General features: G+C 34.3%; 1 protein-coding gene across 1 annotated transcript in view; it reads right to left on the reverse strand.

The window, feature by feature from the left end:
• The window catches only part of LOC123537118 (alpha-1,6-mannosyl-glycoprotein 4-beta-N-acetylglucosaminyltransferase-like), a 33,759-nt gene extending 20,586 nt beyond the window's left edge, over nt 1-13,173 (reverse strand). The window contains exon 1 of the mRNA XM_053528448.1: nt 13,018-13,173. Coding sequence (XP_053384423.1) covers nt 13,018-13,144 — 127 coding nt within the window. The 5' untranslated portion in view covers nt 13,145-13,173. The remainder of the gene's footprint in view (nt 1-13,017) is intronic.
• Nucleotides 13,174-22,081: the final 8,908 nt, after the last annotated feature.

Consider the following 22,081-nt stretch of genomic DNA (forward strand, 5'->3'; position numbering starts at 1 on the left):
AGTCTTATCTTTAAGTTGTAAAGACTGTTTAACTTACCTTATTTTACTGTGCGACATTTACCGTTGGTGTTGCGACATATAACGGTTGGCAAATTTTTGCGACATTTAACGTTAAAGGTGCGACATTTAGCGGCAGACGATTTTGCGACATTTAGCGGTGGTTGCGACATTTAACGTCAACCTTGCGACATTTAACGGAGGTTGCGACATTTAGCGGCGTTGCGACATTTAACGTTGCCACACCCATAACGATGAGGAAAATATTTCCAACGCTAAATATATATGATAACAGTTTCTAAAACACGGCTCCACAAATTGCTAAAAATGTGATATTTTTCTATAGTAGATGAGAATTTCATTAAATATTAATATAGTGGAAAAAGATGAAATGATATAGATACCTTTGATACCAACTTATTAGAAAATGTTTTCAATATGAATATACACGGACAAAATAAGTTGTGCCGTAAATTATAATCACCCTGACAAAAGAACAAAGGACAAAAATCCACCTCAGTTTCTAATTTATACAGGTTTCAACTCCTTCACTCACAGATTACAAAGAGGTATATCTGTCACAGGCAGAAAGGACAAAAATGGAAAAAAATAATATGTGTAAAATTCTGATACCTAAGTAGATAATGACTTTCGATAAAAGGATGAAAGGAAGGGAAGGACAGCAAGCTCATACATTTTTAAAACAGCATTTTTACTATTACTTTGCTAAAAGCGCTCTTTCCTCAACCGAAATTAAAACATTATATTCCTATTAAACAGACAAACATTTCAAAAGAAATCAGCCGTAGTTTTACCTTTCTGTCATATTATGCAGTACATATAACAAAGTATAAATCAGCTTATTGTTAAGTTTTCAAGAAATTATTTCATCTATATATCGAACACACATAATTAACTCTATATATTTATTGTAGTCATTTTATGAAAATAAATTTATGAAGAAAATTATTTGACAGAGAAACAATCAAAAACTCTATGACAATATTCATTGTATGTTTACTACAACGGTAGATATCTTTAAAGGGAATATCTTTAGATCTGCCAAAAATACGTTAAGCGATAGGTTAAATATTCAGTGGTTGCTATACAGGGTTAACAGACTATCACCTTTCCATATGTACTACAAGTCTTACTCTCCTAATGACAATTCCAAGGCGATGCTCAACTGCTTATTTGTTTCTTTTACTTTATCTATACGTTAAGGTTTATCTATACATTTTTGTGTGAACACATCTATGCATACACTGTTGTAAGGTTTTCGGTTTGAAGGGACTGTGTTCTTAGAACGTCGTTTTTCTACTGGATATTTTACCATTTTATGATTTTCATTTCTCAACCGTAGCAGTGACATTTTCCCATCTTGTATCATAGCTCGGTGTTTTTTCTTAACAAATTTGGTGCAGGTAATTCGTATACACTGAGTACAGGGTGCGGTAACTAAAAGTGTGCAGGTATTTAATACCGTCATGCTAGTTACCGCACTGTTGGATAGGAAAGTATGCCAGCGTGTCTGAAACAGTAGACAGCGAAGTGTATTTTATTGATTTTCTCCTCTAGCATTGTTTTTTTTTTACCTGGGCTTTACACATTTGTAAAGCAAGGATTTTAAGTACTCACTGAATGCTGTATATGGCAATGTGGAACGCCTACAATTACCATATATGGATGGCTATGATACAAAACAGAAAGAACATTAAAACTCTCGGGTAAACGGTTTATACTCGGGGGCTACGCCCCTTCGTACAAATCGTTTACCCTCGAGTTTCAATGCTCTTTCTATTACTAAACACAAGCACCATTCATCATAGAAATAAAAATTCAAACGCCCGAGCCTAGTACTTTACTGTATGATGGAATGCAATCATTTCACGACTGTTTACAGCTGACTCGTTTAAAAGGGGCAACAATTTAATTAAAGGAGGATTAGGTGAAGTGTCCTGCCACTAAAGAAAGCTAAATGAATTAATCACTGACATAAACAATTTTGCTTAAAATCAAATGTTTCCCTCTTTGATGCTAAATGAGATACCTGCTAACAAACAAAAACGTAACCAAGAACTGCTAAGTCAAAATATGGGCATACTTTTATTTTGGAAAAAAACAGCAACAACAAAAAACAAGCATACAGAATCATGGAACCTATGCACAGCATGTCGGACCATCACAGTGAACAAGTGTGTGGATTTGTGAAGTTTCATTTCGTTCTTAAAAGTGGTCAGTGAAACAAACATACATACATGCATGAAAAAAAAAAGAAGAAAATTGTTGAGTTGAAGAGGTAGCATAACCTTGTGAGAAAACAAGATTCTGATGAACTTACAATGAAGCTAGATCATCACAATAAACAGATGTGTGGAGTTTTTTTTATCCAATCCAACTAGTAGTTACTGAGATACCTATGTACATACAAAAGCCTACTAGAGTTATGGAACATGTGTGTTACGTGCCAGATCATTATAGTGATCAAGTGTGTTCCGTTTCAATATAAAATATATCAAATCGGGATCCTTAAGCCGACGAAATGATGCCGACCTGTGTGTTCTTCAAACTATTGGAATTGCGGAAACTAATTTGTACAGGGCGTTTGCTTTTGAGGGGCCTAGTTTCTATTTACTGATCGTTGTATCTAAACACAACTGACAAACGAGGTAGACAAATGAACTTTCAATGATTTTGTTTTAGTTCAGATCATCCTAGATCATCCTAGAGACGTAAGGCTGGCTTGTGATCGAACCCATGGTTTCGAAAACGAATGACTTGGATAATCTAAACCAGTTAGGCATGGTTTAAAAGTCATTTTAATCTATCTTTCCATATATATAATGCTTCATTTGATAAATATTCCTGGAAATAAATCCTTTATTTTACGTAACACATTCTCACGCATCAGTTACAAAAATACTTTGTTACAATGTTAATTCTTGAATCGTTTATACACAGTTTTTCCTTTTAGCATAGAAATTTAGTCATGACCTGTAGTTTGCTTCATTCCCTATAGGTTATTCATGATGATATATGACCTTTTTGTGTCGATTCGCCGTAAAATTCAACTCACTAGATTTTATGCGATCCATATACAAGGCAACTTTGATATCCTAGAAATTAGTAAAGGAGATAACTGTAGTTGCATCAGGTTATATCAACCTTGATACCGATCGCTATCCAAACCGTTACATAAACCAAATTCAAACCGTTTTCTGTTTTTCAATTACTTGAATCCAAACCGTTACATATTTAATATATGTGATTGGCTTCAGGTTGTATTTTGTTGCAAAATACTAGATTTTCAGTTGAGAAACCAATGTCTACATATGCAAAGTTGCTTCTTCTTTCTATTTAACATTTTTTACTGATGATACAATTTCAAGAACTTTTATAACATCATTTAAAAGTTTCATTTTCGCTCATTGATCACTGTTGATTGCTATATTCTGTACGCTTGATTTCGATTGAATGCTTTGGTCATTTTATAACCCACAATTTGGAGCTCAGAATGATGCGTTAAAACGGGTTAAATATTTATGTAAAAATGTTATGTAAAATTTTAGAAATCAGCAATACTTAACGCGATGTTTTTTTTTGTCTTTTTTTTGCTGGGGGTAGGCCATATTGGAAAGATCCAAACACACGGCTCCCGTTGTAGTTACTGTACAGTGATATTTAGAGTAATATACACGCTATCATTACAAAAACTACAAAACAAGTGTCAGTATACTGATATAAACATTGAATTCCGGAAAAGGACTGCCTAAAGGGGCCCCACTTCCGGACAGTCAAACGCCTTTAAAAACTCACCATTTTCGAAGAACTGTTACACATGTTCGTTTTGATGCATTTGCAATAGCGTGCGAGTGTTGAAATTTCCCATAACTAGGTGGAACACAGTTTTCAGCAATTGTTTATTTTTATTTCTTTACAAACGACATTCATTTTCGAAGGGGGACAACTTTTTCAGAATATTTTAAGTACGGGACAGTACGGCAGAATATGTAATGGTCAGGTAAAATATTGGTAACGATGTTGTTCGTTTATCAAAAATTCTGTGTTTTGGTGATATACTCCTAAACCTTAAAGCAATTCCCTTCAACTTGGATTGTCTCCCTTACATTAGCTGAAGTCGTGTCAGTCATAACCCAAGTTATGTTGCCAATTTTTGATATAAATACTATTTTAATCAAATCCATAACAGTTGGGTGCAAAATCAAAACTCTGTTCTGTTCTGTTCTGTTCATTTTTTTCTATTTTTGTCTAATGAGACAAATATGAACGTTATTATTTCCAAAATCTATATTGAATCGTAGGTCATTTGCTGGTATATGACTTCCGTAAATTATCACCGAAATTATCACCGTTAAGTAACATCAGAACTTAAAAAATCCAACAGTTTTTAATTTCTTGAGACATTTTGACGTTAAATGGAAGCAAGAAGCTTTTACCCTGTTACAATTATAAATATACCATTGTATTGTTTATAAAGTCATGAACATCTACATATGTATTAATAAGTTGTCATGTTTTGGAAAATAAAGATTATTTGCCTCTAAAGTAAAAGAAATTGAAAAGTTTAGTGATTTTCACTATATGTTTAATATAAGCGATGGTGATACTTTTAAAACAAAATTGGAAGATGAAGATGTTCAGTTAGAATAAATATTTCCACATAAAATTGGAGAGGAGAAATTGATGTATACTGTCATATGTGTTAAAATATTCACAAACTTAAATTTATATTTGAAATTAATTAAATTTCCTATATAATCTATTGCTTAAAGTGACATCACCAGTTAACCAATATTGATTAATCGGATAATTTTCAAGGGGGACAACCTACTAGGATATGCCAGTCAAATATAACAAAAGCTGGGGATGACTATCTACTCAGAGTGACGATGGATTTTCGAGACAAGCAGTGTAACGATTTTATCTTGCCGACTACCCTTTACTTCCATGCTACAATCGAAACATTCTGTAAATTAATAAACTCTACTTACAGAGCACAATGGAATCCTGCAATCATTTGTTTGGTCATCATGTTTTGTTTATAGTTGATTAACACCAGCCATAAAATGCACAATGGCCTGTATTTTGACTGAATCACAAAACACAAAGCTCATTTATACAGGTTATTAACTGGTTCAGATCAGAAATACAAAAAAACTCTTTCAGTTCCATCCTTTCGAAAAGCAGCGGCTTAAACGGAGCTCTACATTTCAGAAATGCAAGAAACTTGTAGGAGGCGAGATAATCGTATATATCTTACATTCTAACATGGCTCGATTTGATTTCCAGTTAAACAAAGAAGAAAATAAAGCTCCCGTATATTCTGCGATAAACAACGGTTGACGCGCGGACCGGTAAGAGAGCATTATGACGTCAATTATGACGTCATATTGCCGCATGACGTCCGGTACATTACTCCTCGCGTAAATGAAGTCCAGTATAATATTTATTAAAATATATCAATGAGCATGTCAGAATGAAAACAATCAAGGCCTTCTTGTTATTTATCGTCTAATTTACCACGGTTCATCGTTCAGATGCTTCAGTATTTAACCACTCGGGCTAACGCCCTCGTGGTTCAATTCCTACGCATCTGAACTCTGAACCGTGGTAAATCAGACGATAAACAACTCGAAGGCCTTGATTATTTGTTAAATAACGTTTGACGTAACATTAAATTAGCACGTAAGTGGATCTTTTTTGTACAGATAGTCAGGTTAAAAATCGATCTGTAGAAGGGATAACTTTCATGATTTCATAGCAATTTTTTAAGTTTTATAAGATTGATAGTGTTAGTGATTACTTTTTTAGCAATTTGTATAAAAGGCCATTTTTTTTAATGTAAACCGTACCAAGCGCTTTATAAAAAACGGCACGGTAAAAGTTGTTTAAAACTTGCAAAACAGTGCGAAAGAAGGTGAACTTCAACTAGGGACAGGATGAGAAGGGGTTGCACACTAACTTCAAGCGGGCGAAATGGTTGAAAACTTACAAAATGGCGGATAGTTGCTAAAATTATCGCACGTTTGCTTGCGTTTTCATCAGGTAAGTGGGTTTCTATGGTATTTAGAAATTTACGGATATGTGCATGCACTTCACACTCGTTTTACGTTTCAGTGTCGAAGATTTCAAATTGTCGAAGTTATTGAAGGTATAAAATGGTCATGTGCATGTTTTGATATTTGAACGGGCTCGTGTCTTGCCGATTATATTTAATTATTATGATCAAACTAGCCTGTTCTGGGGCCCTTAAACGTGACAAAACAACTGATTGAGAAAAATTTCAAAGTTCCAAGTTAAAAGTTTGGTTCTGCATGTTTCATAAATGATTTTATACTCAACTGTATCTTGTTCAAGCTCTTTTTTGTTGCAGACTTGCAATTTCGGACGCAAACATTTACATGCAAAATAATGTCCAACTCTCATAACATGTTGTTTGTGTTACTTGTACAAAATATGGCCTGATCAGTGCTGTACATTCTGTGCAGCATCACGCGGCCCTTTGGTGTTTTAAAATAACAATGTGTTTGATAAAACCATGTCATATTTTCATGAAACCTGGTAGGGAGTATTGCGCGACTTACAATTGAATGCACTGCCTTTATTAAACTGTAAGATATCTCGTTAAATAATCTTTTGAAAACAATTTTAATGTATTTCCATATTTTAGGTTGAAGATGCGTTTCTATCATGCCTAGCTGTAAAAAGGTCCTTGAATTTAGCAAACGAAATGCAAGAAAGTGCAATAAACGGCGCGTGAAGAGGTACATATTTTCGTGTAAGAGGCACATGACTTTTTCGCTATTAAAAACTGCTAAACAATTTTTTTTACAAATTATGTACAATTAACTGTCAAAACATTAAGTGGTGTTTATAAAGAGGAAACAGTTGAAACTAAAAGATGGGATTGGAAATATTCTACATTAAATATTTTGTGGAAGTTGTTCAAAGATGCCTTACAATTGTACGATTGCAAAACGATTTCTGAAGTGAGGTATTCCGAAGGAACTAAAGAGTTCTTTTGGACAGGCCAGAGATTATGGGGCTTGTTCAAGTAGGAAAAGCGATAGTTGGTTTACTACAGTTTATCGTTATCTGACACCAGTCTTCCTATTCCGTCAGTAAAAACAAATAAAGTAATAAAGTCAGTGCATTCAATTGTTAGTCGCACATTACACTCTATCAATGTTCATGACAATGTGACAAGGTTTTTATCAAAACAAATTTTAATTCCAGAATATCAAAGGACCGCGTGATGCTGCACAAACTGTACAACCCCAATCAAGACAAATTTTATACATGTAGCACAATCGAAATGTTCCGAGAGTTGGACAGTATTTTGCAAGTAAAAGTTTGCGTCCGAAATTGCTTGAAGTATAAGTTTGCAATATAAAAGCGCTTGAACAAATTTATTTGGGTATAGAATCATCTATGAAACATGCAGAACCAAACTCTTATGAAAATCTGCACAATTAGTCGTTTTGCCGAGAACAGGTTAGTTTGATCATAATAATTAAAAAATCGACAAGACACGAGCCCGTTCAAATATCAAAACATGCACATGACCATTTTATACCTTCAATAACTTCCACCATCCGAAATCTACGACGATGAAACGCAAAACCGAGTGTGACGTAGACATAGAACTGATGCATGCACATATCCGTAGAGTTCAAAATACCATAGAAACCCACTGACTTGATGAAAAATAAACGAACATGCTATAATTTTAGCAAATATCCGCTATTTTGTAAGTTTTCTCGCTTGAAGAAAGTATGCAACCACTTCACGTCCTGTCCCTTGTTCAAGAATATACCAAGCGAATGCCATTTTTTAAACACAACTTTAAGGGGTCTAATACCTTAAGGCTTTTCTAAAATGTGTTCCAGAGCCAAGGAGAATTTCAATTTCATTTAATCAGAACTCCCTGTCAATCAATTCTATCACTTTTTCTCTATAAATATTGTTTTGAAATGTTATTATAACATTCAATACCACTATATATATAAAAAAATCTAAAACACTTTTAGTTTAGTATGTAACTAGTATCATATGTATGACAGAATCCCTGTAAAATCTGAAAATGTGACAAGTTAAAATCTAGCTGTTGAATAATTTACATTGGTTATACATTTCATGAATTTCAGAGTGACTTTTGAGAACTTCCAGATCCTAAATATGCTTGAAACTGAACAAAAATATGGAGCCCGATAACTATACTTGTTTAGCTGTATAATTGAGATGCATCTAATTACAGCTGGCCTTAATTTAAATGCCTATTAAAGGCAATTTATAATATCAACTGCCGGAAAAAGTTGTCTGGGAGACGTCAAAATACAATTCACATTTTCACGGTGCCTATCCATATCGGCGGACTCTTAGCGAAATCTGCTATATCGGCGGTTTCTTTGCGACGGTATCGGCTTTCCTTTGCTATAAACAATGTCCAGGTCAATAAATGAGTCGAAAAATCGAGCTGTCATCAATGATAATAGGTATGCCGCTCAAAAATCTCGCAAACTCAATGAAATTAGTTGGTGGTGTACTGACATAGAACACTAACCCGACCTTTTCCACAGTCTTTAACGAGTTTTTGCTTTGATATCATACGTATCAAGAGCATCATTGTACTCATTTTTAAATAATCTTCCTAAAAATACTGACAATTAGGCCGAAATGTAAACAGAATTCTTCAAAACCCCTTACTTTCGATTTTGTCGTGGCACCGGCGGTCTCTCTGCACACCAGTTTTTGAAGCACAGGAGGCTCTCTGCATTACGCACAGGCAGGCTCTATGCTAATGTCTTTTTGGACGCGTTATAGCTTAATACATTTTGTGTGTAGATCTGACTTTTTATAACTGTCAACATTACGCTTTATTTCAAAACGTCAAAAACCAAGCTGAAAATGAGTTTACTATCGACCAAAAAAGCTACTGAGTTGATTTCCTCTAAAATTTCTTTCACCAGTGTCGGTTTAAAATGTTCTACGGGTGTAAAATTAAAGCTGCTTTTTTATCTTTCCTGTGTTTTTTTTTTCAGATAACACAGATTGTGCAGGATTTTAAAAATGGTAAGTTGTTTTACTGTTAGTAGGGTCGATATCAATATTTTCTTACTTGTACGAAATACACGAGGAGAACTCTCGTTTATTTTAAAATCAAGCCACCTGAACCCCGTCGGTACCCACCTTGGCACAATAAATGGGCAGTTTTTATCATGACTGAAAAGACTGGTGCTCGCCCGACCTCATATGCCGCGCGGGGTCCGACAGACCCGTTTAAGCATTTACATCTTTGAACTGCATATCATCTTACTTGTGTTCTGAATCCTTTATTTGAATCATTCCCTTGCTTTTAAACAATATAAGGTATAGTATGAATTTGCTTTTTGACATTCCCATGCGACGTTGCCGTACGGAAAGAGTTCGAATCCTGGGTCTGCCATACAAAATATGTTTTTATATTTACATTTGCTATTTTTATTACACACAACAGCCTGTTTTATTGAAAGAAATATAGATATGGTGAACCGTTTAGACTATCAGTATAAATTTGTGAAGTTCGTACAAGTAAGAAAATATTGATATCGACCCTATTAACAATAAAAACAACTTACCATATCTAAATATCTGCAGTCTGTGATATCTGAAAAAGATAAACACACAATAAAGATAAAAAATAATTAAACAAAAAAGCAGCTTTAATTTTACACTCGTAGAACAATGGAAACCGACAACATGGACACTGGTAAAAGTAATTTAAATTGAGAAACAACTTTACAAAGTAGTTTTTCTTGGTGTAGATCGGCTATTCGTAGCAATACACAAACAGATATTTAGTATATTTTGTGAAACGACGCATGCGTGTAAGGGTTTGAACATCCGAAATTTTAATCTGCCCTGTCAGCTTGGTTTTTGACGTTTTGAAAAAAGGTGTGATGGTTGACAGATATAAAATGTCAGATCTACACACCAAATGAATTAAGCTAACGTGTCCAAATAGACATTAGCATAGAGCCTGTCTGTGCGTAATGCAGAGAGCCTTCCTGTGCATCAAAAACTGGTGTGCAGAAAGACTGCCGGTGCCCCGACAAAACCGAAAGTAAGGGGTTTTGAAGAATTCTATTTACCTTTCGGCCTATTTGTCAGTATTTTTTGGAAGAATATTGAAAAATGAATACAAGTAGTGCGCTTGATACGTATGATATCAAAGCAAAAACTCGTTAAGACTGTGGAAAAGGTCGGGTTAGTGTTCCATGTCAGTACACCATCAATTAATTTCATCGAGTATGCGAGCAAAATGGCTGATAATTAAAAAGGAAACGCTACAATACATAGTAAAGACACTCTAATGTTCCGTGCTCTACTTATTTTTGAGCAGCATACATATTATCATTGATGACAGCTCGATTATTCGCCTCCTAATCCGATCTGGACATTGTTTATAGCAAAGAAAAGCCGGTACCGACGCGAAGAAACCGCCGATATAGCAGATTTCGCTAAGAGTCCGCCGATATGGATAGGCACCGTGATTTTACGGTTGTAATATAAGTTTTAACCTTCGAACAAGATATTTCGAACTTCAGTCTGTGTCCTTTCAATCAAATTACCATTAGAGAAAGTTAGACTGGCTTGAAGCTTTCTTAGAAATAGCTGTCCGCAGATATATAACAGAAAATTTTCAAAAAGGTGTATTAATCCATAATTTGAAATCTGGTTCCTTGAAAATCTAGTTTGTGCTCACAAATCGGAAAACTATTTTAATTCGCTTGAATACTTAATTTACACGGTGTTTAATATATATATTTCTTCTCCATGATACCAAGATAATATCAACGAACATATGTTAACATGCAACATGTTTTATCTGTATTGCTTTTAATGTTTTATTCTGTATAATTTATACCAATAATGCTAATCTCAAATATTTCTTTATTCTGCACCGCTTGAAAGCGAAAATACAAATTAGAATTTCACATGACTGCTTTTAGAGTAAATAAATGCAAAGCAAAAACAAAAAATAACAAAAAAAAAAAACCATGTTTTATGACATGGGTTTCAGTGAATTATCGAAATATAAGAGTGAAACATATCTGTTAATTTCACAGTTAATAATATCCAATATCTTTTCTGGTAATAGGCTATAAACTGAGTAAACTTAGTTAAAGCATAAAATAAAAAGAAAATTTGTTTATTTTACATTTCAGATCAAAATATCTTACACTCATCAACACCATATCTTACACTTTCACTCGCAGATACGCCACCCGTGAAACCACTATATCTGGTGTTCACTTGTGAAAGATATTTCATTCTTACACTGAAACAAACATATGTCCTCTATATATTTTAGATTAATGGTAAAACCCCAGACGTTGCGTACGTTGTTGGCGAACATCGGGAATTTGTAAGTTTCTTACACTTCAATGTTTCGTGAAATTCGTTTTAGAAATACGATTGTTTATATGCTTATATCACAAGAAAGGCAAAACAATCGCCCTGTTAGTAAATGTGATCGCATCTGCGTTAAATAATTAGTAAAAATTTAATTCGACATAGTATAATAGAAAAGAACACAAAAACGTCATGTAAGATGTAACAAAATTTACCAATGCGCATTATTTAACGGCTTAGTTAATTCATAAAATTATTTTTTTCCGTCAAATAAGAAGACTCGATGACGTGACGTCAACTATATTTGACGTCATTTCAATTATTTGCTTTTCAATACTTTCTGTAACAAATCGGAAGCGATAGACAGTTCCAACTGAAAACGTAAGATTTTATGTCTTTCCTCGACCGGATTTATTAAAACTTCTGTAGTTTCTTTAACTATCGTATGCTTTCTATAATATTTATTTTGACAAAAAGTACATAAATTCTACTTTTGAATTAGTAAGTTGTTGTCCTGTTTTAACTTGGATAATGGCTTTTAATATATGTATACTTTAATCTAGCCGCGATGTCACACGTGTCAAAAAATGCAAAAAATAAAATTACGAAGTTGTTACGTGCCGAAATATGTACAGAAATATGTATTTGCTTACAAATCTGCCACTACAGTTTGAAAGTACATACAATTGCCTGCAAATTGATATGCATAAGTCTAACGTTGAATATAAATTAAATTTATCACATGAAAATTGCAAAATCTAGCCGAAATGTCACAACCGTGAAATTAATGTAACGTCGACGTTATGTTTGAAAACTAAATAACGTATACGCATTAAAATTGTATCCGAACATTGCAATATAATTCACTGTCTGATAAATAATTTGATTGAATAAGCATCATTCGACATCTATATCAAATATTTCTTTTAAATATCGGAACGATATGATTTATGAAAACTGTAGCCCAAACACCCCAAGTAATCCCTGTAACGTCAAAGCGGTTAAAAACGACGATAACGTTAGTTACGCAAATGTACGCCAACAATGAGCGTAACGTCCCCAATAAAATATGTGTTCAGTTAAACTACCTCTCGCGAAGGTGTACATGGATACCTAGCCATCATTTTATAAAAATTGAACAACTACCAGGTGTTGTTAAAAATGAAATTATATCTGGATTTTTTAGCCATCTGTTTCTTTTTCTCTTACTTTTGGAAAGGTACACAGACGCCCAATATCCATTATTTTCTGTATATTATATTCATAATTTCTCTCACGACTGATTAGAATATTGAATAGCTTAAAACATCCATATCTGCGTGAAAATATTTTCGCACTGCAATTATTGGTCCTTCACCGAAGTGGGCTCGGAATCCCGCTTAGAATGTAGAATTCTTTCATTTGTTCCAGATATCCAACTGGCGTACGGAAGGTCGATGGTTCTATGCACGTGCCCACAGGTGCCTGTAATAACACATTCGGGCACAACGTGTCTTCATCCGGAATAAAAACCAGTAAAGCCGCCTAATAAAACTAAACTTAGGTCGATGTACTCTAAAATCCAACAACAACATTTAACTATATTAAAATGAAAATGATACATACCAGCTGTTTGCGTAGTGATTATCATTTGAAGAAACAGGTAGACAATAACAACAGGTATAAGCGTAAGTTTAATTAAGTGTAAAACATTTTTAGAACCACACTGTTCCTTATGTTTCAAAGTTTGCATTTTCTCCTCGTCAGTTCACGTGAAAACATTAGCCACAAACGCTAGATATCCACACTGTGTCTTGCAACTTTATCTGAAATGAAAGGTGTCTGCCTGTATGTATTATTGATTGTATTGCTTTTAAATGTTACTCTAGTTATTAAAAACCTGTCAGAGCTAAAAAGACGACGACACCGATCGAACGCCATTTATCTGGGAATTAGTTATTAATCTCGTGGAATTCACACAGAGTTAGAGAACGCCGCACAATTCAAAATCTGGCTACCGGCGACAAAATAGTGGGGCTTGGGGAAGGGGTAAAATAAATTGTTGGTCTTCTCAAATAATCTTATAACCACCGACCTGTATTTCAAGTTAAAGGTCAATACATGTTTTGAAGTTGTGCTTCGGACACAGAATGCAAAAGACAAGTTTGACATCTGACTTACCAATCAATCGGTTAGGTAATGGGAGAGGGGGAGGGGGTTTATGTGGATTGTTGCACTCCTCAAATCACCTGATCACTCATTTTCCAAGTTTAAAATGGCAGGGGCCGTTTTTATTTTAATAAGAAAGGTAGATGTATTTTAAAGGTTTTTATATTTAACTGATTATTTATGATGTTTATTGTTCCTTCTCAAGAGAAGGAACACTTATGGTGAACATGTCACACTTGACTGAGCATGTAATGGATACAAGGGTATCGTCAAAGGAATCCGATTTCCCGTAGGGCGTCGCCATCTTGGACTCATGCATATTCATTACAGATAGCCTCTAGCCCAATATGTGTTTACGCATAATCAATCTTTATTCCAGTCTTTAAATAGTGCAATACAACTACGTAAAATAACAGAACAAGAAGACAAAATAATAAAGTTTAAATCATGTAACTCCTCGATTTAATATATAATAGTAAAGAATCGAGATTAATGAAATGAATATGCATCATCTAAAAATAGACTCCCATCAAAAAAATTACGTAATAAAATTGTCCCGGGTCACGTGATTCATTTAGCGTCTAACGTTTCAAATTTGCAAGTCATTTCTTTTGCGTACTTTTTTCGGCGACGCCGTCTAAATTCGTTTTCGTTACTTATGCCACGTGACTTCAGTTTGCAAATCAAACTACTTGATAACGCATTATAGATAATTTATCAAAATGGAAGATTTATGCAACACTCTGTCTGATTGGACGAGAGTGTCAATTTCTTTCACTCTGTTGACTGTGCTACGCTGAGTGAAATGTAGACAAAGCGTTTATCCTAAACGACGCTGTTCACAGTTTTAAAGCTAACTTTGGCTCAGTATATTTAGCAAGAATATTGATATATCTCAAAATGATAAGTAAGTTTAATAAATAAGATAAAAACCTGTTCAAATACCAACATATATCAAATTAAAGAAAGAGCTTAATACGGTCTGCGTATCACATGAATAAGGTTGTGATAAGAGTCTTTTATATAGAGAAGTGCTTTTTAAAAGATTTTCCTTGTTACAATTGTCGTCTGTATATGAAAAGGTTTCTTGCTTTTGTGACTTATTCAGATTGCATATTAAAATGAGTACTTGTTTGCTTTGATATACTTGTTATAAATTGTTTAACTGATTTATTATAATTTCATATGAATATTTTTCTTTAGTATTGTATGCAAATATTGAACTCAGTTGAAATCTGTTTCATTATATATATGCTATATAATGACTGAATCTCATTACATTGAAATGAAGGTACGCTGCATACAGTTTATCTATGTGATATGACTACGGTCAAACTTTGCTTATGAAACATAAATATTGAAATAATTACAATTGTATGTTTTGCTTGACCTTCACTTTTTTATAGGTGTGACGTCATTGTCCAAAGATTCATGAATAGCGAATATGTATCTGTTAAAGCGGGATCAGTTGGCCTATTTTAGAAATAAATAAAAATAATAAATAAAAAAATCCTTTAATTGATTTTTTTCTCATGTATTCTAATCAAACTTGATTTGTAGCATCTTTATTAGGCCCGCAGCCAACTTTGTTCAGCTGGGACATTTGACCCCATTTAGGGGCTGCTAGAGCTAAAACTAGCCTTTATACAGCGTCTCATGAACAGCTTGGTGGATCTTTGTCATACTTGGTCTGGAGCATCATTATAAGGTCCTCTTCCAAATTTATTTATATAGGAACTTGGGCCCTATTAGGGACCACTATAGCTAAAAGTAGATATGCCTTTCTTCGCATTAACCACTAAAATGTAATGGATTTTTATCAAACTCGATGTGTAACAATATCGTAAGGTCTCCTGCTATTTTGTTACAAATGGGGATCGGGACCAATTTAGCTAAGAATATAAACACGTTTAATGACATCTTCTCATGAACCGCTTCATGAATCTTCATCAAACTACCGCTGTAATTATTCGTCTAAGGATAAACGAAACAAAACTGCAACCTTAGAAACCTTTGCGAAAAATTAAAAGTGAACCATTTAAATTGTTAACGTGCGGTGTTTAGTTTTGCAATTTGAAAAATGTTAGATGAAAGATGAATGTTAGATGAAAAATTCATAAACTTCTTTCCTTATTACAATTCGCCGACCATCATTTTTAAAGATATTTCTTGTTACTTCCTGATTTGTTTTTCGAATCGTAAACGCATGTACGAAATTTCTTTGTGTTAAGTGTGCGGGTACTCGCTGGTGTAGTCGCGTGATGAAAATATCCGGAAGTGAAATACAGACTGCAAGACAAATGCTTCCAATAGCATAATATGTACTGCACTTGCTTATATTAAAAAAAAAAGCTTTGGGTTATGATAAAACTTTTAATACTTAGATTAGTTCTTAAATAGACCTAATTAAGTTTGCACAAAAATGACAAAACATATTTTTCTCATTGCATTATTAAACAATTGTAACAATATGCTACAATAATATCCCTTAAAAAGAATATTTTATATGTGCTAGAAGGAACCTTTTGGTAAGCTAAATCTTGTAGAACTAAGGATTCATGCAGACGAGTAATTGTTGTGTAATATAAATGAATGACTGAATCGATCTTCCTAGCTCCGTGTAGAAGGTCGAGTATAAAATCTTATCCGTGAGGTTACAGAAGTCGGACGAAACGGAAACGGTCATCCATCCATCAAGATTCAATTCAAATTTGCGAAAAAAGTAAATTATTATGAGACACTATTTTTATCAGCATTATTTCAAATCTATACAATGAATAGTTTTGAAGTTATGCTCCGGACCATAGTAGAATATTTCTTTCACCTTTTCTGTATAATACTTGTATTTTGTAACCTGCGTCTTATCTGTGATGAATTGTATGTTTTATTCTGTTCTGTTTAGTAAACTAATTAAAGTAAAATAGAAAGAAATTTTAGCTATGAAGATATGACGTCCTTAGGCTATGTTGTCTCGATTAACGATATCAAACTGCAATATGTTACCTCCTATAATTAAATTTTGCGTGAATAGACATGCCATTTAATAATCATTTATTACAAAAAATGACAATATCACCTTGTTTACATAATCAAAACTGATATTCTATCGTTTTCAAGGACGGAGGGGAACGGGGTTAAGCAGGTGTTTCTCTAGGTTCACGCGTTCTTAACACATTTTTTGTGCCCCCAACACTAAGTGGTGGGGGGCATATCGATTTGATCTTGACCGTGCGTCCGTCTGTGCGTGCTTGTATGCGTCCGTCCGTCCGAAAAAAAAGTTTGTGACGCGCCTAGCTCAAAGATTGATGAACCATTGCATGAGTTTTAATCATGATATGAATTTGCGCACCTATTTTTCGTCTGGCTCCGCCCCCTATTTGATTTAATTTTGTTTGCGATGCTCATAGCTCAAAAAGTATATGAACTAGAATAATGAATCCTTTATATAAAATGTTTGTTGAGGCTATACCCCCTTCAGACTGCAAACATTTGAATTATTGTCCCTTATTTGTGACGAATGTACCAGTGGGGGCACACCCTGTGTCCTACAGACACATTCTAGTGTTCATATTCATGAGCGTTCTGTTCCAAGCGCACACGTATTACGGCCCTAAAACGGATAATTCAAACGGAAATAAAACAATGCTCGCATTCCCAACTAGAACTGCCTTTTATGGTATACAATCAGCAAAATCTCTCGGTCGGGATACGATGGTACCCTCCACCTTACCGAACTCAGGTACCGACCAATCCCTCGGCATGCTGCAGCTATTATAACTCGGAGAAACATGCGTTATTCATATATTATTGACGGTTGGACAGTTTCAAACGACCCATTTTGCTTTTTCTGAGACTGGTTCCTGTCAGGAATACATACATAACCCGAAACAGAAGGGCACATGCCCTTCGTTCCATATCAAAGGACTAGTTTAATTAAAAATGAATCAAACATGAAATATGTTTACAAGCTAAAACTTTTCCCGCTTACTAAAATAAAACAATTCTGTGCTTTAAATTCGTTTTTGAGAAAGAAATATTTTGATATGTTTCAGATCTCTTTTCATTTGAAAACACAAACAAGTATATAATTTCGCGACCCTGAAACGCCGAATGAAGCGTTTTATTCGTTATTTTGTTGTTGAATTCCAGACTTTCTTACATTTGAACTATTGGTAAGTTTCATATTGTTCATCTTTGACGCTCATTACAGAAAGTAGTACTATAACCTACAAACCTTTTTGTGAATCTATTTGTTTGGCGGATACTCTCCCCAAAATTCTACTATCCATCTTCTTTTATTCAACTAAAACATATATCAGCTATATGAAATCATATATATAATCATTCCACGTCTCATATCGCACGAGATACAATTAGTAAGCATTGATTGCTTGAACAATTGGCTGTGGAAAATCCGGAAAAAAATCACACCATGAAAAAATAATTGTACGCAGATATTCACAGTAAATGTTGTTTATTTCCAAGTGCAAAAAGAGTACTTTATATTTTACATGATTTATAAGATATCTATTCAAGGCAAATAAAGCTATTTGAGTTCGCCCTAAGCACAGAAAAAGTTAACTACAATAAGTAACGTACAGCGCTTCGGGGTTTTTATTATCGAAACAAGAAGAGATTTTTATCATGCTTTGATTAATAATTTGAAGGAAAATGTCAGTAAAAGCTAGATATATTTTTTTATGTTTCTATTTTCTCATAAGAAAAGTGCGTGCTGGAAAATGATGATCAAACGATCAGAAGATGCACGGTTTATTTGTTTTCCATCAATGTTCACTCTTCTAACTTACTGGAACCATTTTATAGCAAACAGCCAGCGTTACGTTCGTTTCGTTTTTCTAGAGAGATTGACATATGATTTTTACACGAGAATGATGTGCTGAAATGTCAATTTGGTCTGAACAATAGACAGTGTAATGAAAGAAATCTGATCGAACTAAATTCATTGTCGAGAAAAAACTCCCAAAGTGTTGAACCGTGTAACGTCTTTTCCCGGACCTAAATGTCATACACGTTTCATTGCTGTTTTACAGCACACAGTGCCGCGCGTACTTTGTCACATTTGATGTGTCAGACGAAATAAAACAAAATAATCAAAAGATGCAAAAACAATACACTGAATAATTATCATTAAAATCAATATTATTATTAAAGGATACTTTCCACTATTATATCAACGTCATATGCAGACAATGATGCTGAAGTATTACTTTTAAATACATTATATAAACTATTTTAAATAATTCGAGTTGTTGAACATCCAATCATTAGAATTAGTATTTTCATTCTAACATGCTGATAAAAAAAAATATGCTGAAATTCATTCCTCGAGTCGTAATGAACCGAACGTTGAGCGACTATACGTCATAATGTTCTGTCACCAGTCCGTCGGTCGACCGTTCTTTAGTTTAAACAATGTTCATCTCAAAATATATACAGACATGCATTTAAATCACAACAATATATACATCAACAGGATTAAGAAGGAAGTCTAAAGACTTTTGTAAATGAACAAAACATAGCATAATATCAAATCGACCAAATTTTTATCTTTTATACCTTCATTAAATTATGTTTATTTAAAGAGAACATGATTGAAACAAACAAAAACCAAATCACATTGAACCTAGTAAGAAAAACCTTTAGTTTAATTAAATAAATTGGATTGTTGTTAAAGGGTAGAAATTGTGTTCAATGGGTTCAGTTGGTGTTTAATGAATAATAAGTACGTCAAAATAACTTGAAACAGGTAGTAGCATACAAATAGCTTATTTCAAGACCGTAATAGTATTTTTCTTATAGAATATACACTTTGATCAGTAACATAATAAGAGGTTAGAGACCACCAATTGTTCTCCCATAGACTTACATTATAACATTATGGCGTGTTCGGCCTTCAATAAATCGAAACATGTATATCTAATTACTTGTTTTTCAAGAACTATCTTAGTTCTACCAAAATATCGGGCGAAAAACATATAAATTTAAGTAATTTTCGTGTGAATGAGATGACCCCCTGTTTACATCGTTGACATGGCGGAAGAAATTCTGTTGATAAAACTTTTTTTCTGAATACACATACAATGTAGCAAATTTTGTCAAAATGTAATAAAGTAAAAACATCTCAATTTTGATAAAATAATCACTTCTTGGGTTTGTTTACATGACTGACCAATCAGAACGCACAGAGGCTACCTTATTCCCAGGTATACACTTACCTCATTGCCAGTAAGTTCCCTGTAACTTTTTTGAATTGGTGGTCTCTGACCAAGAATCTTAGTGGTAAAGAAAGAGAAATAAGTGTGGAAGTAGACGTTTATTGTTATGACCGTTGTCTTGTTACAGATGCAGCTTGAGGTATGTTCGTTGACAATACAGTTGTGAGGTTTGCCGAGCAGCAGGTCATTTGTTTAGACCGTTTAGTGTTATATATGTATTCAGGCACAAATTTGAATATCTTGGCATTTTTGTCATCACTAAGACCGGGGTTCCCGAAGAGCAATGTTAACAGAGCAGCTATTGTGATTTGCTAAAGCTGGCACATGAGAATAATCCCGATGACAGTTGAAGAAGAAGTAACATTAATCCTCGATTTCACCGCACTGACGGAAAGGATCCTCAGTAATGTTTCTTGTTTTGGCAAAGGATGTTCCTGGAGTATACTTTTATTGGCTTTGAATCACGTGTGAGAGATTTGAGACTTGCTATGATAATACTATAATGGTACCATAGTAAAGTTAGAAGTTAGTTTACTCTTAAATATTCCGAGGCTGCCAGCGTTTCTGCTTTCTATAGGCAGCTGATGACGTTGATAATAGAGTAACGAACCGAGTTTGAAAAGACATAAGTGTTACAATATATGTTTCTAGTGTTTTGACCATTTCTTAAACTATAGACAGTGACATCTTCAACACGACGAGAAATATGGAGGACCATGGACCAGTGCATGTTGATCAGTGTCACCGTGTTTTAAAGTGTCCCATTCAAGAGATAAAATGTTTTGCCTCAGATAAGAGTAGTCTAGTTAAAATTATCAGGCTGTAATATTGTGCGCTTAAACGACGCAGCTTGTTTGTATAAATGTACATGTAATTTAAACAGAAGAATATAGGACAGTGACAACGTATATGTTGGTCAAAGAACAAAGAATGATTCTCCAACACCATACACAGCGACAGATTCTTGTACAGAAACAAGAACAAGATCTAGAACAGACATGACAACTCAGCGAAATGTGTTGATTCGGTTAATTACTGAGTAAGGCCTGCTATCAATCATATGACCGTAGTGGAACTTCTAAGAACCAAGATTTAAATCTCCCTTACTATAAAGGCTTCAGTGTATGTTTCTTTAGCTAGGCCAATAGAATTTTTAATGTTTTTGAGAATGAGAAGTGTAAAGTTTGGCGGGCGAAAACATGTTCCAAAAAGACAACTTTTGTCTAGGATTCATTTTAACCCAAATGCATTCTGAATTTCCAAATTTTGGGTTCTAGTTGCCTGTATGTTTTCTTTTACAAAAGCAAGATTACCGCCGTGATCATCGGGGAGTCTGTGTTTAAAGTCAGCATTTTTTATGTGTATCTCTGAAAGCAAGAATGTCGAAACCAGCAAACTCTGAAGTAGATCCCTACAGTAACTACATCCATTCAGAATAAGAGAGAGATAATAGATAAAGAGAGTGAGTATCTTGGCACATGTGAGTGAAAAGAACAATAGATTCAGGCAAATCAGGGAGATTGTAGAACTAGATACACGCATAAATAGTGACTTAAAGCAGTGTATATTTATATACATCTTCAGGTATTACAATTTAATTTAAAATATATATTCTAACCTAACTTGTATGGCAAGTACGTTTATGTGAAGTTGCTATAGGTATCGTACGGTGTTATGGCGTTTTGAAATATTCACAAAGGAATAACATAAGAATAAGTCCATAGCCTTAGGACACCGGGCACATTTGCATGCAATCTCGACAGGCATATGTATGTTTTTGACAACACAGAAAATGACGTCACTCGACCTTCAGCTATTTCCGGAAGTAAAGAAAATGAAAGTAGACAGGCTAAACTTGAAAACGAAAGTCGCATTTGCATTGGTCGATAGTCCGGGGTCACGCGCAGGGGTCAGCCCGTCTAAATGTATGCACGTGGACTTCTTCTGCTAATGGGGAGTCAATTTGCAGCATTTTCTAACGATTTGAAAATACCCGGGCTTTAGCACGACATGTCAGCTTTTCTTCTACGAAAAAATATTTGAACTTGGAATAAACACAAATCCCACAGGAATGAAGATTTTTTTTGGAAATTCGTCAAATCGTTCAAAAGGTCCTTTTTGATGTTGTCTGAAAGTGTCAGTATATGCCTCGGATGTCAGATATTTCTTTATTTGAGAGCTGCAGACCTAGACATTTCAGAAATATTTTCAAAATGAATTTCGTGTAATAGATGTTGAGTCTACGGAAACGTGAAAGTGCCATCAGACGCTAATACGTTTTATTA

This window comes from Mercenaria mercenaria, chromosome 17 (genome assembly GCF_021730395.1).
Source record: "Mercenaria mercenaria strain notata chromosome 17, MADL_Memer_1, whole genome shotgun sequence".
In the NCBI taxonomy this organism is placed as follows: domain Eukaryota; kingdom Metazoa; phylum Mollusca; class Bivalvia; order Venerida; family Veneridae; genus Mercenaria; species Mercenaria mercenaria.